At 44.2% G+C, this 14,142-nt stretch overlaps 1 protein-coding gene across 1 annotated transcript in view; it reads left to right on the top strand.

Moving 5' to 3' along the window:
- The window catches only part of LOC126235635 (PDF receptor-like), a 483,384-nt gene that overhangs the window by 462,283 nt on the left and 6,959 nt on the right, over window positions 1–14,142 (top strand). The window contains exon 13 of the mRNA XM_049944349.1: window positions 6,034–6,269. Coding sequence (XP_049800306.1) covers window positions 6,034–6,269 — 236 coding nt within the window. The remainder of the gene's footprint in view (window positions 1–6,033; window positions 6,270–14,142) is intronic.

Raw genomic sequence — 14,142 nt, 5'->3', positions numbered from 1 at the left:
TGCGGACATACTGCACGCTGGCGACGATACTTGCCATTTATGACGCGGGAATGTAAATTCCTTGAGACGCTCTAGAATGTGGGGCATTTTTCATTGCCGTATCTACAGTGGTTTTTCTCTCCTGGGATCTTGAAATCAGGAAGGTTTGAGTGGGACACACGGTACAAGGCATTCTTATCTAGCGAAATTCCGCTCATAGTTGATACTAATGGTAAGTGTGCAGCACAAATGTCACCGCAGACAAAAGCGCCCTGTGGTCTGCCCTGACAGACTGTTTTTTGAATTCGGTTTAAACAAGCGTGAAAAACGAGCTTGTTTGGCCGTACCATAAGAAGATCAAACGGTGCGTGGGGTGGGGCAACCACAGATGAGATATATAAAGGCTACCACCTATTGACCCTACCATTAACGCTTGCGAAGTCCTGAGCTGAATCTCCGAATGAAGCATGCAGCGAGTCATGTAGATGATCTTACTTTCCAAACATCATACTATTTGAATGAGATGGATGCCATATTTGTGCCAGGGCGTGATCGACCGCTCTTTTTTGCGTACGTTCTTAAACGACTGACAGAAACAAAAAGAGAAGTATTTATCTGGATGCAGTATTACTTAAGCGCCGTCCTTATTTGTTTGGTATCTAGCTTACAGGAGAAGCGTAAAGGTTCGTGGGCTTCGTTTTTTTTTTTTTTTTTTTGACAATTACAAGATTAAATTTCCTAATGTAGTAAGACGAAATTGGAAAAAAATCGCCTCTGAAAGTGATGTTTACTGAGCGCTCTTAAGTTAAAAGCATTTCGAACTGTGTAGCGTCGAAGTCTAGTAATCGTATATGCAAAAACTCGACTCTTTTATTGCATTCTTATTTCAGTGCTATAGTTATTAACAAATGAAAATATTAATTCACTGATACTGAATCATAATTTTCTAATTAAAGTATAGTATTTTTATTTTAAATTACTAACTGCAAGAAAATGCGAATATTCACAATAATAAGAATTCGATATGAAAGTGCGAAATATCAAATAGAAAATCGAACAGAAAATCAAATGAATTTCTCTTTATAGAGAGTGAACTGTATTATTAATGTGTATAAGCTTCTTTGCATTAATAATAAGTCATTTAGCATGTCTGTATCGAATTTAGTTTGGTTTACCTGTGACTGGTAGTCAAAAATGAAAACCTCAGATTTTTATCAAAAAATTATGACACAGTATTTGTTGTTTAGCATCCATTTGAAAGTGAGTGTTACTGTTGTTCTGGTCTTCAGTTCAGACGCTGGTTCGATGCAGTCCACTACGCTACTCTATCCTGTGCAAGCATCTTCAGATCTGGGTTACTACTGAAACCTACGTCCATTTGAAGCGGCATACTGTACTCTCGTCTACGTCTCCCTCTGCAGTTTTAACCCCTTGCAATTCCCTACATCACGAAAAAAATACCTGTTCTATTTCAGCTATCATCAGTTACTTTGCTACACAAATAGCAGAAATCACCTCGTATGTTTAAGTTCTCACTTCCCTACCTGATTCTCTCAGCACTGCCTGATTTAAGGTAACTACATTTCAAGACACACGTTTTAATTTTTCGATATTCACCTTTATGGTATCGTCCGGAGATCGCGGTGGCCAACTGAAGTCGGAAACGTGAATCGATTCCAGAGACAATATCGAGGGGTCGCTGCAATTTGCAATGACGTAAGGGGGGCGCTCCAAAAGACCTCACCTCCCTCTCTTCAAAGCAGCGCCCTCACACTGACGTCAATATAGTATCGCACATGCAAGAGCTGAGTCTCAGTTTGTGACCTCTGCTTCAGCAGTCAACAACTTCGTGATGGAATAGTGTTTGTGGAGCTTCATATAAATACACTCCTGGAAATGGAAAAAAGAACACATTGACACCGGTGTGTCAGACCCACCATACTTGCTCCGGACACTGCGAGAGGGCTGTACAAGCAATGATCACACGCACGGCACAGCGGACACACCAGGAACCGCGGTGTTGGCCGGCGAATGGCGCTAGCTGCGCAGCATTTGTGCACCGCCGCCGTCAGTGTCAGCCAGTTTGCCGTGGCATACGGAGCTCCATCGCAGTCTTTAACACTGGTAGCATGCCGCGACAGCGTGGACGTGAACCGTATGTGCAGTTGACGGACTTTGAGCGTGGGCGTATTGTGGGCATGCGGGAGGCCGGGTGGACGTACCGCCGAATTGCTCAACACGTGGGGCGTGAGGTCTCCACAGTACATCGGTGTTGTCGCCAGTGGTCGGCGGAAGGTGCACGTGCCCGTCGACCTGGGACCGGACCGCAGCGACGCACGGATGCACGCCAAGACCGTAGGATCCTACGCAGTGCCATAGGGGACCGCACCGCCACTTCCCAGCAAATTAGGGACACTGTTGCTCCTGGGGTATCGGCGAGGACCATTCGCAACCGTCTCCATGAAGCTGGGCTACGGTCCCGCACACCGTTAGGCCGTCTTCCGCTCACGCCCCAACATCGTGCAGCCCGCCTTCAGTGGTGTCGCGACAGGCGTGAATGGAGGGACGAATGGAGACGTGTCGTCTTCAGCGATGAGAGTCGCTTCTGCCTTGGTGCCAATGATGGTCGTATGCGTGTTTGGCGCCGTGCAGGTGAGCGCCACAATCAGGACTGCATACGACCGAGGCACACAGGGCCAACACCCGGCATCATGGTGTGGGGAGCGATCTCCTACACTGGCCGTACACCACTGGTGATCGTCGAGGGGACACTGAATAGTGCACGGTACATCCAAACCGTCATCGAACCCATCGTTCTACCATTCCTAGACCGGCAAGGGAACTTGCTGTTCCAACAGGACAATGCACGTCCGCATGTATCCATGACAATGCACGTCCGCATGTATCCCGTGCCACCCAACGTGCTCTAGAAGGTGTAAGTCAACTACCCTGGCCAGCAAGATCTCCGGATCTGTCCCCCATTGAGCATGTTTGGGACTGGATGAAGCGTCGTCTCACGCGGTCTGCACTTCCAGCACGAACGCTGGTCCAACTGAGGCGCCAGGTGGAAATGGCATGGCAAGCCGTTCCACAGGACTACATCCAGCATCTCTACGATCGTCTCCATGGGAGAATAGCAGCCTGCATTGCTGCGAAAGGTGGATATACACTGTACTAGTGCCGACATTGTGCATGCTCTGTTGCCTGTGTCTATGTGCCTGTGGTTCTGTCAGTGTGATCATGTGATGTATCTGACCCCAGGAATGTGTCAATAAAGTTTCCCCTTCCTGGGACAATGAATTCACTGTGTTCTTATTTCAATCTCCAGGAGTGTATGTACTTCAGTTAATCCTGAACATGGTACTTCGAGTGAGGCCTTCATAGTCAATGGCCGTTGTAAATATTCTATAGTCTCAAATTAAGTAAATGATGCTATTCATTCATGCAATAAAGTAAACTAATATTTTATCTGTTGTTGTTAAAAAATCAGTCACGTCCCATAGCACTCAAAGAACCCACAGTTGTCGCTGGACGTTTGTAGTTTCGCCTGGTCAAAACATTGCTATAAGTTCTTTTCAGGACACTATAAATTCCGTTGAGGTGCTCTTCCAGTTCTTTCGCCGTGTCTGATAGAATTATAGTGTCAGTGGCAAACTTCAAACGTTGCTGTTCATCTTCTTGAAATTTAATTGCCTTTCCCGTTTTGACATGTGTTTAATCTCCTGATGGCTCAATGTACAGATTGAATAACATCGGGGATACAGAACGGCTGTGCATTATCACACTCTTCGACTCTTACAATAGCAGTCAGATAATAAATACAGAATGCAAATAAAAGGAAGGAAAAAAAGTTACAGGTAGTGAGATTCGGACGAGCGACTTAACGATTTCCAGACTTATACGCTAACCACGTCTCATAACATTTTCAAAATATTTTGTCATGATTTTTGTGTCATCACTCTTCTGATTAGTTCGAGGTAGCCTACCACGAAATCCTCTCTTGTACCAACTTCTTCCTCTGGGAGTAGCACTTGCGCTAAGTGTCCTCAATTAACTGTTGTGTGTATCCAAATCTCTGCAGCTTCGTCTAGTACCAATGAATTTATTCCCCGACGTCGTACGTAATACATGATCTATCATTCTGTCCCTTCTTCTTGTCAGCGTTCTCCTTATGTTTCATTCTTTGTCGATACTGCGGAGAACCCTACCGTTCTTATCAGCCCACCTAGTTTCAACAATTTCGTACAGCACCACATCTCAAACACTTCTATGAAGGATGTTGAATAAGTAACACATTTTTTCCGAAAGAGGGTTGGATTGCTTCAGAATTCCATCATACCATATTATTCCCCACTCTTTTGGGTACAAAACCCTATTTTCAACATAACCTCCGTTCAATGCGATGGCCTTACACCACCTTACAGGAGGGGCCCATACGTCCACATGGTAGCGCTCTACTGGTCGACATCTTGGTGCATCAGTAACCTCTCCGTCAGCCACGCGGAGTACATCCTTCATTGGACTAAACATGATTCAAGGTCCGGGTTGTGAGGTGGATCAGACAGAACAGTCCAGTAAAGATTCGTGAGCTCCTCTCGGGTGCGCAGACTTGTGTGAGGCCTTGCGTTGTCATGGAGACGGAGAAGCTCGTTTATATTTTTGTGGCGACGGACACGCTGATATCGTTTCTTCAGGCCGGCCGGTGTGGCCGTGCGGTTCTGGGCGCTTCAGTATGGAACCGCGTGACCGCTGCGGTCGCAGGTTCGAATCCTGCCTCGAGCATGGATGTGTGTGATGTCCTTAGGTTAGTTAGGTTTAAGTAGTTATAAGTTCTAGGGGATTGATGACCTCAGAAGATAAGTTCCATAGTGCTCAAAGCCATTTGAACCATTTGAGCCATTCCAGTTTACGCTGGAGATCACAATTACTCAAGTCCGTGCTTCCTGAAGGAAAAATGCTGTGAAGTTCTGGAAAATCCTGGGAGTAGCACAGTACAGTTGAGAGTTGATTGTTCCACCTTGAGGGAGAGTATCAAACAGAATAACCCCTTCAAAATCCCAGAAGACCGTCGCCATGACTTTACCGAGGAATCCAGCGGGCACCCACCTATGTGCACCCCAACTGGCGCACGATGTGCCAGCACTACCAGCAGACACGGCCAGATCAGCAACAAGGTGTCTGTGATCCGTCCATCACCTCGGCCGGGAGTGTCCACTCCTTCCAACAGAGCAGGAGTGAAGCTGAGTGTGACCGGCCGACACGCGCCAGATTGGACAGTTTTAGTGACATTGTTGTTATGATGACAGACCCCTCGCCCGACGACTCACCGTGCTTTTCTTCACTGTCAGCTCTCCATAAACTTCTGCAAGTGCCTATGAGTACCAACGAATATCTGCGATGCTCTGGTTTTCCAGCAAAAGAAATTCTCTGACAAGTGACTGCTCGAAACGCACTTGCTTTACAGGCGCCAGTTTGAAGGCTGCATATAGCGCCGGTACCAATCGGAACCTCATGAAATTTTAGGGACTGAAGCGGGATTAATCCATAATGTCACATAACAAATTACGCAATTTTTCAACCGAAGCTGAAAATGTGTTGCATACTTTTTGAACGCTCCTTGTATTTTCTTCTGTCCTGGTTTTCCCACAGCCCGTGATCAACTATCGTACTTCGCTGTACGAGCGTACATTTCAGAAATTTCTTCCTCAGGTTAAGGCGGATGTTTCATACTGACAGACGTCTCTTGAACGGGAGTGTGTTCTCTCCTTGTGCTGATCCACAGCTCATGTCCTCTTCCTTGGTCCGTCATATGTTATTTTGCTTCCGACGTAGCACAATTTCTTAACTTGGCCTACTTCACACTTAAAGGCACTCAGAAACCTTGTAATGTATTGTTTCTTAAATTGTTTCGTACTGCTTTAGGAAACTGATATCTGGCGACGAAGTTTCACATTCAGTAAATGGGGAGCCAGTCGCTGCGGCCCCTTGTTGGGTAACCAGGGACGAGCGCATGGACGCCGGCAGGTGGATGGTGACAGGTGTCATGTGCCGCAGGTGCGGGCGGCCATCGTGAAGAGCGTGTCGGTGTACCTGCTGCTGCGGCGCCACCACCAGGCCTCGGCGGTGCGTCGCATGTCCGTCTTCTCCGGCGTCTACGTGGCGGCCAGCGCGCGCCAGCCGCCCCCCGTCGCCTGCACCGCCCTGGTCGGCGTCGCTGGCGCCGGCGGTGGCGGCGGCGTGCCCACGCCTACCTCCAAGAAGCGCAAAAGGTCCGTATCCAGCTGGTCAGTGTGAGTTCAGGTGCACTGACGTCCAGGCGCCTTACGTCGCAGGAAAGTCATCCGCACCATCATCGAACGACATGCCCAACACGGTCGTAACTGCTTCACTGTCACTCAGCGCACATGACTGGAATATCTTCAGTTGGTTTTTTTTTTTTTTTTGTTTTTGTTTTTTTTTTTTTTTTTTGCTCTCCAGTGCCAACCTCTTTGTCTCGGAGAAGCACTTGCATCCTACGTCCTCTATTATTCTATTATTTGCTGCACGTATCGAAACCTATGTCGTCCTTTACAGTTTTTATCCTCTGTCTCCATCTAGTACCATATAAGCTAATCCCTGATGACTTACCACATGTCTTATCATCCTCTGCCTTCCTCTTCTCAATATTTTCAATATATTCTTTCCTCACCGATTCCACGAAGAACCGCCTGGCTACTTTCCTTATCAGCACCACATCTCAAATGGCTGGATTCAATTCTGTCCCGGTTTTCCCACAGTCCTGTTTCAGTACCATACAATGCTCTGTTCGAAGCGTAAACTCTCAGAAATTTTTCCTCGAATTAAGGTCTGTTGTGTCTGACACTGGCAGATTTCTCTTGGCCAGGAATGTCCCATTTCCCAGTGCTAGTCTGTTTTTGATGTCCTTGCTCCGTCCGCCGTAGGTAATTTCGCTGCCTACGTAGCAGAATTCCTTAACTTTGTCTACCTCGTGTTCCCAAGTTCTGATGTGAAGTTTCTAGGTGTTCTCATTTCTGCTACTTTTCATTACTTTCGTCTTTTTAGAGGTACTGTATTCATTCATCATGTTTTCTTAACTTTCACTGACGATAGCAATGTCATCAGCCACTCTTATCACTCACCTTGTATCATAATCCCACTCTCGAACCTTTCTTTTATTTCCGTTGTTGCTTCCTCGATATTTATAGATTGAACAGTAGGAGTGAAAGACTACATCCCTGCGTAACGCCCTACAGTCTGGAACCGCGCGACCGCTAAGGTCGCAGGTTCGAATCCTGCCTATGGTATGGATGTGTGTGATGTCCTTAGGTTAGATAGGTTTAAGTAGTTTTAATTTCTAGGGGACTGATTACCTCAGAAGTTAAGTCCCATAGTGCTCAGAGCCATTTGAACCATTTGAACCTGCGTAACACCATTATCCGACCGCTTCGTTCTTCGTCTTCATTTCCACTTTTTCCTCTTGTCTCATGTACGTGTTTTAGATCGTCATGTAACGCACCCTTAGTTTTCTTTCCCATTATTCTGAATATTATTCTCGTTATCAACTTGGACACATGAGTTTTTAAGTTCATTGTCTAATAATTCTCGCACATGCCGGCTTTTGCTTCGTTCAGAATTGTATGGGCGACATTTTAGCGACAGTCTGATGGTGAATTGCCAGTCTCTTACACGCTACACAGCAACGTGAATAGTCCAATTGCTGCCACTTCTCTCAATTATTTTAGAAATTGCGACGGAATGTTGTCTAATCCATGTGGCTCGTTCGATCTTAGTGCTTCCAAAGGTTCTTCATATTCTGATTCTAATAATGGATCCCCTATCTCTTTCCTACGGACTCGCGTTTTTTCTTCTATCACGTCGTCAGACAATTCCCCCCCCCCCCCCCCCCCCCTTCCTTGCACATCCTCAGTGCACTCCTTCCAACTATTTGCACTTTCCTCCGTGTTGAACAGTGGAATTCCCATTGCACTGTCAGTGTTACCGGGCTTCCTTTTAATTTCAGCAAAGGGTGTTTTGATTTTTCTCCATGCTGATTCAGTACTTCCGACAATCATTTATTTTTCGATTTTTTCACATTATTCATGCAGCATTACGCCTTATTTCCCTGCGCTCCCTATTTATGTCATTCCTAAGTGACTTACATTTCTGTATTCCTGAATTTCGCTGAACACCACTGTACCTCCATCTTTCGTCGATCAGCTGAAGTATTTCTTTTGTTGCCAATGGTTTCTTGACAATTACCTTCCTTCTACATGTATTTTTCTTTCCAAATTATTTGACTGCCATATTTAGATACGTCCATTCGTCTTCAAGTGATCCGCCTATGAGTTATTCATTATCGCAGAATCTGTGGCCTCAGAGAAATTCAGAAGGGTCTCTTCATTCCTAGGAACTTCTGTATCCTACTTCTTTGCGCACTGGTTCTTTTTGACTGTTCTCTGAAACTTCGCGCTACGCTTCACTGTTACTAAATTGAATGAGGTTATATCTGCTCCTGGGTTCGCCATACAATCCAATAACTCATTTCGGATACACTGCCTGACCGTAATGTAATCTAACTGAAAACTTCCTCTGTCTCCCGGCCTTTCACGTGTATACCTCCACCTCTTGCGATATTTTAACCGATTATTCATTATTAGTAGCTGACATTTATTGCAGAACTCAGTTAGTATAGCTACTTTTTCATTCTCACGACCATTCTCCTGCAACTCTTTCTTCTGCTCCTTGCCATATAATAGCGTTCCAGTCTCGCCTGATTGTTAGAATTTTGTCTCACTTTACCTACTGAATTACCTTTTTCCATGTCCTCATATAATTTATCTATAGCTCAACTTCTGCTTCCGACGTTGGCTTGTAGCCTATACGGGAGCTATTGTTGCCGGTTTTGTTGTGCTGTTGATTCAAACTGTTCTCTGTAAGTCACTCCCTGCGCTACCTTACTATTCATAAGGAATTATATTCCCGTTATAACATGTTCTACCGCTGTAGATATTATTCGATACTTTTCTGACCAGAAATCCTTGTCTTCTTTCTATTTCACTTCACTGAGCCCCGCTATTTCTATACTGAGCCTTAGCGTTTCTCCTTTTCATATTTTCTAGCTTCCCTGCATGTTCAAACTTCTGACGTTCCACACACCAATTCCTAGTACTTTCTTCTTTCGTTGTTTTTTTTTTTTTTTTTTTTTTTTTTGCATGATGGTAGTCGCCTCCCTGGGATCTGAATGTGGGACTAGTGCGGAATCTTTTGCCAATAGAGAGATCATCATGAAACTTTTGCAGCTATAGGTCATATATCATGCGAATACAAACTTCAGTCCTTAAGGCAATAGTTCCATTGGCCTCTGCATCTTCTTGCCGTTGCTGATTATACCACGTTTTATGGGCAGTGTCCCACCCCAAGAGAAGGAGAGTGTCCTGAACATCTGTCTGCTCCTCCGCCATATTTGACAAGGCCTTTGGCACGACTGTGACTTGTTATGCCGGGGGTCTTAGGACGCCATTGCTGATGACTTTTTTCAAAATTTAAGAAGTTTCGAACACCGAAACCTGGACGTTTTAATCACTTTGAATACTAATCAAACACGCTACTCTTCAACAACAGCATTTATTTAAATTTAATAGTATGTCTAGGCTCCCCCGTCGGGCTGGCCGTTCGCCGGGTGCCTGTCTTTCAATTTGACGCCACTTCGGCTACCTGCAGTGGACGAGGATGATGACAAGGACAGCACAATATCCAGTCCCTGGGCGGAGAAAATTCCATGACCCAGCCGGGAACCGAACCCGGGCCTAGAGGACTGACAATCCGTCACGCTGACCATTCTTTTTTTAATCTCATTTTGTTCGTTTTCGATCGTTGCATCTGCTCGGGGCGGACGTCGGAAGACACCCGTTTCAGTTCGTCTTTGATCCATTAACTCAGTTTTTTAAATACAGAGGGCAGCTAACCCTCTGATCGAACACGCTGAGTTACCGTGTCGGCAGACCATTCAGCTACAGGGGGCGGACAACAGGGCAACAACTGTCGAGACCCGAACTTCAGTTGCTGAACGAAGGAGAAGTCTAGCACTGGATATGGCTTTCTGAATTCTATTCAGTGTCAACTTGTGTGTGCTTGCAACCTAGTATATCCGCCGAATGACATCATTTCTATTTAAATTCTCGTTGTCCAGCCATTCAGGTATACCCCAAGATTCTCTACTGCTGCAATTTCATTGTCTCCTAGAGGCAACCAACGTCACAATATCACCAATTCCTTAGTACCTACATCCTTATGTTAACAACCATGCCTATTCCTTAGCTGGGAAGGAAGCACCTGTTCTAAAAAAGAGTTTCCTGAAAGCAGCTATGTGAAATGACCGACACGAGGTGGTTCGAGTGACGTAAATATATTAAACCATCACATGTTTTTAGTGCATAGATACTTCCGAAATATTATCAGTCAAATTCTCCATTTGTGTTCCTGGTACAAGTATCTATTGTACCAATAATTGATTAAACTGCTACTGTCTAAGGAGCTACTCAAATGGTACATTATTCGTTTCATTCAGTTAAAGTATCGTCAATGGAGGGACTTTCGCATTTGTTTCTGACTTTTAATGTAGATGCCACGTCTGCATTCACCTTTGATTTGAATTTTCCCCTTTGGCAGTGGAGCCGTCAATGGAAACCTGAAATACACCTACATCTACATTTATACTCCGCAAGCCACCCAACGGTGTGTGGCGGAGGGCACTTTACGTGCCACTGTCATTACCTCCCTTTCCTGTTCCAGTCGCGTATGGTTCGCGGGAAGAACGACTGTCTGAAAGCCTCCGTGAGATCGTAACTGTTTGACAGTGAGACACAACAGAGCTAACAACATTTTTCGGACGGCCAATGAAACAGCGGAAGTGAGTAAACTGAACGAGTATTGCCCCATATCTCTGCCTGTTCTCACACCTCGCAGGCATTCTTCTCAACTGTCTACTTTACCATCTAACCCATTATACATCCTTCAGCTACACTTCAGTAGCTACACAATGTAGTGTAATACTGCGGTTGACAACCTAAATAAGTACCACGAATACAACAGTGACATAAATATATTGATAGTGGATAACATCCTTAATTTACGTAGTTACAACAATTAGATGATGTGTACTTGCATATGTGGTATAAGACACATGCAATTACCTTTTATACAGACGTCTTGTAACAGGGTTTTGCTATTAAAATACATCTGCTATTATACACGTAATTTTATCTCTGTACAATTTGATATTTATGGATGAATTCACGAATCTGAAGGTGGTAAACATTCATACCGAAACAGGTAATCGACAATGTAGATCGTTTACAGGTGATCTAGGCTAAGAAGTTCTACAGATCATCCCTTACCGCTCAAGCTGAGTAATCTAATCTGTGTTTATAGTGCTTTTAGATTTTGAAGAAGCTCTTGACAATGTTGTTTGGATTGCATTGTCTAGGAATTTTGAAGGTTGCAGCTATAAAATGCAGGTACTCAAAGGTTGTTTACAACTTGTGCAGAGCGCAGTTACAGAGTCGAACGATATGGAGGAAAAACTGTAGTTGAGATGGAACTGAGACAAGGTTGTGCCACATTCCCGATGTTATTCAATCTGTAGGGGAGTGTGTTGTACCTGGAGGGTAGCGTACCTAGGAACACATGATGTTTTCTGGTCGGTGTTACAGTCTATTGCTTGATAGTAGAATGTCATGATGGAAGCCGCACTACAGACCGCCACAAGCAATTTCTGGAATTTTCTGCTGTTTTTGTTGGTTAGACACATGAGCTTGAGTGTCGCGCATTGATCGTAACTATTACGAGTTGTAAAAATTTAAGTACTGTATAGCATATTAAAGCTATTTTTAGAATATTGTTAATTCTTTAGTTACAGAGTTTTTGGTAAGTAAAACTGTGTATATTTTTATAGCTACTTACACAACGTGTGTACAGTTTGGCCATACTTCGTCAGTCGTTTACCATCTTGTACCTTCAATCAGGAGGTCACTTTCCCATGGCGTCTTAACAATTTTCCCTCTCTCCGAAACGGAGGTTTGTGTTAACTACCAGTAGCTTCCATTTTAGAAGTTTTTAACTTTTAACTGGTTTTTGATAATACGTCTTCTTAATTTTATTTCAATTACAGATTGATGATATGTAACAAAGTAATTATGTAAGAGACAGACTATTAAATACAGGGTTTGACAAAAGTTTGTCGATTGCAAAACTTTAAATTGAATAGAATATTTGCTCCTAGGAACATGACCATGTTTCAGATTTTCACATTTGGAAAAATATTACTATTCCGTAGTAATTTTTCATAATTGCAGAAAATCACTACTGCACACAAAGTGAATGCTATGATTTTGAAAACTGAATGAGAAATATGTTAAAATTCTGTTATAGGACTGGCCAGAGGCGAAAGTCTGAAAAGTGCTCCAACTCTCGTCTACTGAGTAGTGAAGAAACCAAAGGAGAAATTGGAGAAGGGAACTAAGGTTCAGTGAGCAGTATCCAAAATTTTGAACTTCGCTGAAGACACAGTAATTCTGTCACAGACGACAAAAGATTTGGAAGAGCATCTACCGATCGTATTGTATATTGTCATGAAAAGAGGTTATAAGATGTACATCAACGTAAATAAAACAAGGGTGATGGAATATAGTCGAATTAAAGCAGAAGATGCTCGGAGAATTAAATTAGGAAATGAAATATTAGAAGCATCATTTTATTGTCTGGGCAGGAAACTAATGTACTGTGGCGGAAGTAGAGAGGATATAAAATGTAGACTGGCAACGGCAACAGAAAGTAGTTCTAAAGAAGAGGAACTTATTAACATTTTAATAGCAGTTTGACTGATAGAAGGTCTTGAATGAAAGTATTTATCTGAAGTAAAGCCTTGACAGGAAGTAAAACGTGAACAATAAGCGGCATGAAGAGAATAGAAGCTTTTGAAAGATGGTGCTATGGAAGCATGTTGAACATTAGGTGAGTATATCGAATAATTAATGAGGAGGTACTGAATCGAACTGGGGCACAACGTGACTACATGAGGGGACACGTTCTCAGACATTAAGGAACTCCCAGTTAGGTAATGGATGGAAGTGGTCATGATTTCCGACGTATTGGCCATGGTGAAAGTGTAAAATCAGCTCGTTTGAAGTGCTATAAATTTCATCAGATTTTCTGACTCAAATAGATCGAATCAGGTGCTAAATGGTAATTATGCCCTGAAATGAGTTATCAAATGCATGCAGTGCTGCACTGAAACCACGCCTTTGTCAGTCAGATTTGCCATTTACGCAACGATTCTTCACTTTCAGAATCTGAAGAAGATTTATCCTGGTGAGTATATGGACGTGTATTACTGTGAGATTCTTCTGAAGTACCTTCATCGTCACTACAGTCCTTGAAGATGCCACACTCATTGTCACTGTCACACCTTGTGCGTACCTCGAGTATCTTGTAGTCAGTGCAACTTGTACATCTATATCCATACTCCGCAAGACACCTGACGGTGTGTGGCGGAGGGTACCTTGAGTACCTCTAACGGTTCTCCCTTCGATGTATTATTTGCTTGTGGAGCTCAAAAGTGACATCACTTCAAAAATCATGATGAATAGGCAGAAAGCTAAAGGACACCGCAGTAGCAGAATGCACATGTTCGTATGAATCAGCTAGTACGAATGTCGAACAGCAACTGTGAAATCCGACGAAAATCCCGCAGAGCGGTTATAGACGTCCGCAGGACCACAGGTAGCGAAACCGGCTGACCTAAATGCCGTCATTTCATTGAGACTCAGGTACCGACCACGCCGCGACGGTGAACGCCGTCTGCAGCGCCCACAGGAAGCACAACTGCAGCGGCTAACGAGGTTCGCAGCCTCTGCGGAAAGGTGGAGCGCGGCGGGTTTTCACGTCTGCAGCGCTCAAAGAGTTAAACATTTACAAAATGTGATCTCATCAAACGAAAATTTAGTCACCCCAGTGCGTGCGGGAGAACAACTAAGCCTTTTCAGATGACGTAGCGATTGAGTCATGTGCCCAACCACATAAGCACTGCCTCTACGTGAGCAGAAGGATGAAAGATCAGCGGTCATGCGTACACGTAAGGACGTGCCAGAGTAGCAAAAGGGACAA

This window comes from Schistocerca nitens, chromosome 2 (assembly GCF_023898315.1).
Source record: "Schistocerca nitens isolate TAMUIC-IGC-003100 chromosome 2, iqSchNite1.1, whole genome shotgun sequence".
NCBI lineage: Eukaryota > Metazoa > Arthropoda > Insecta > Orthoptera > Acrididae > Schistocerca > Schistocerca nitens.
Note: the sequence above shows the minus strand (reverse complement) of the source record. Positions and strands in the feature narration are given on the sequence as shown.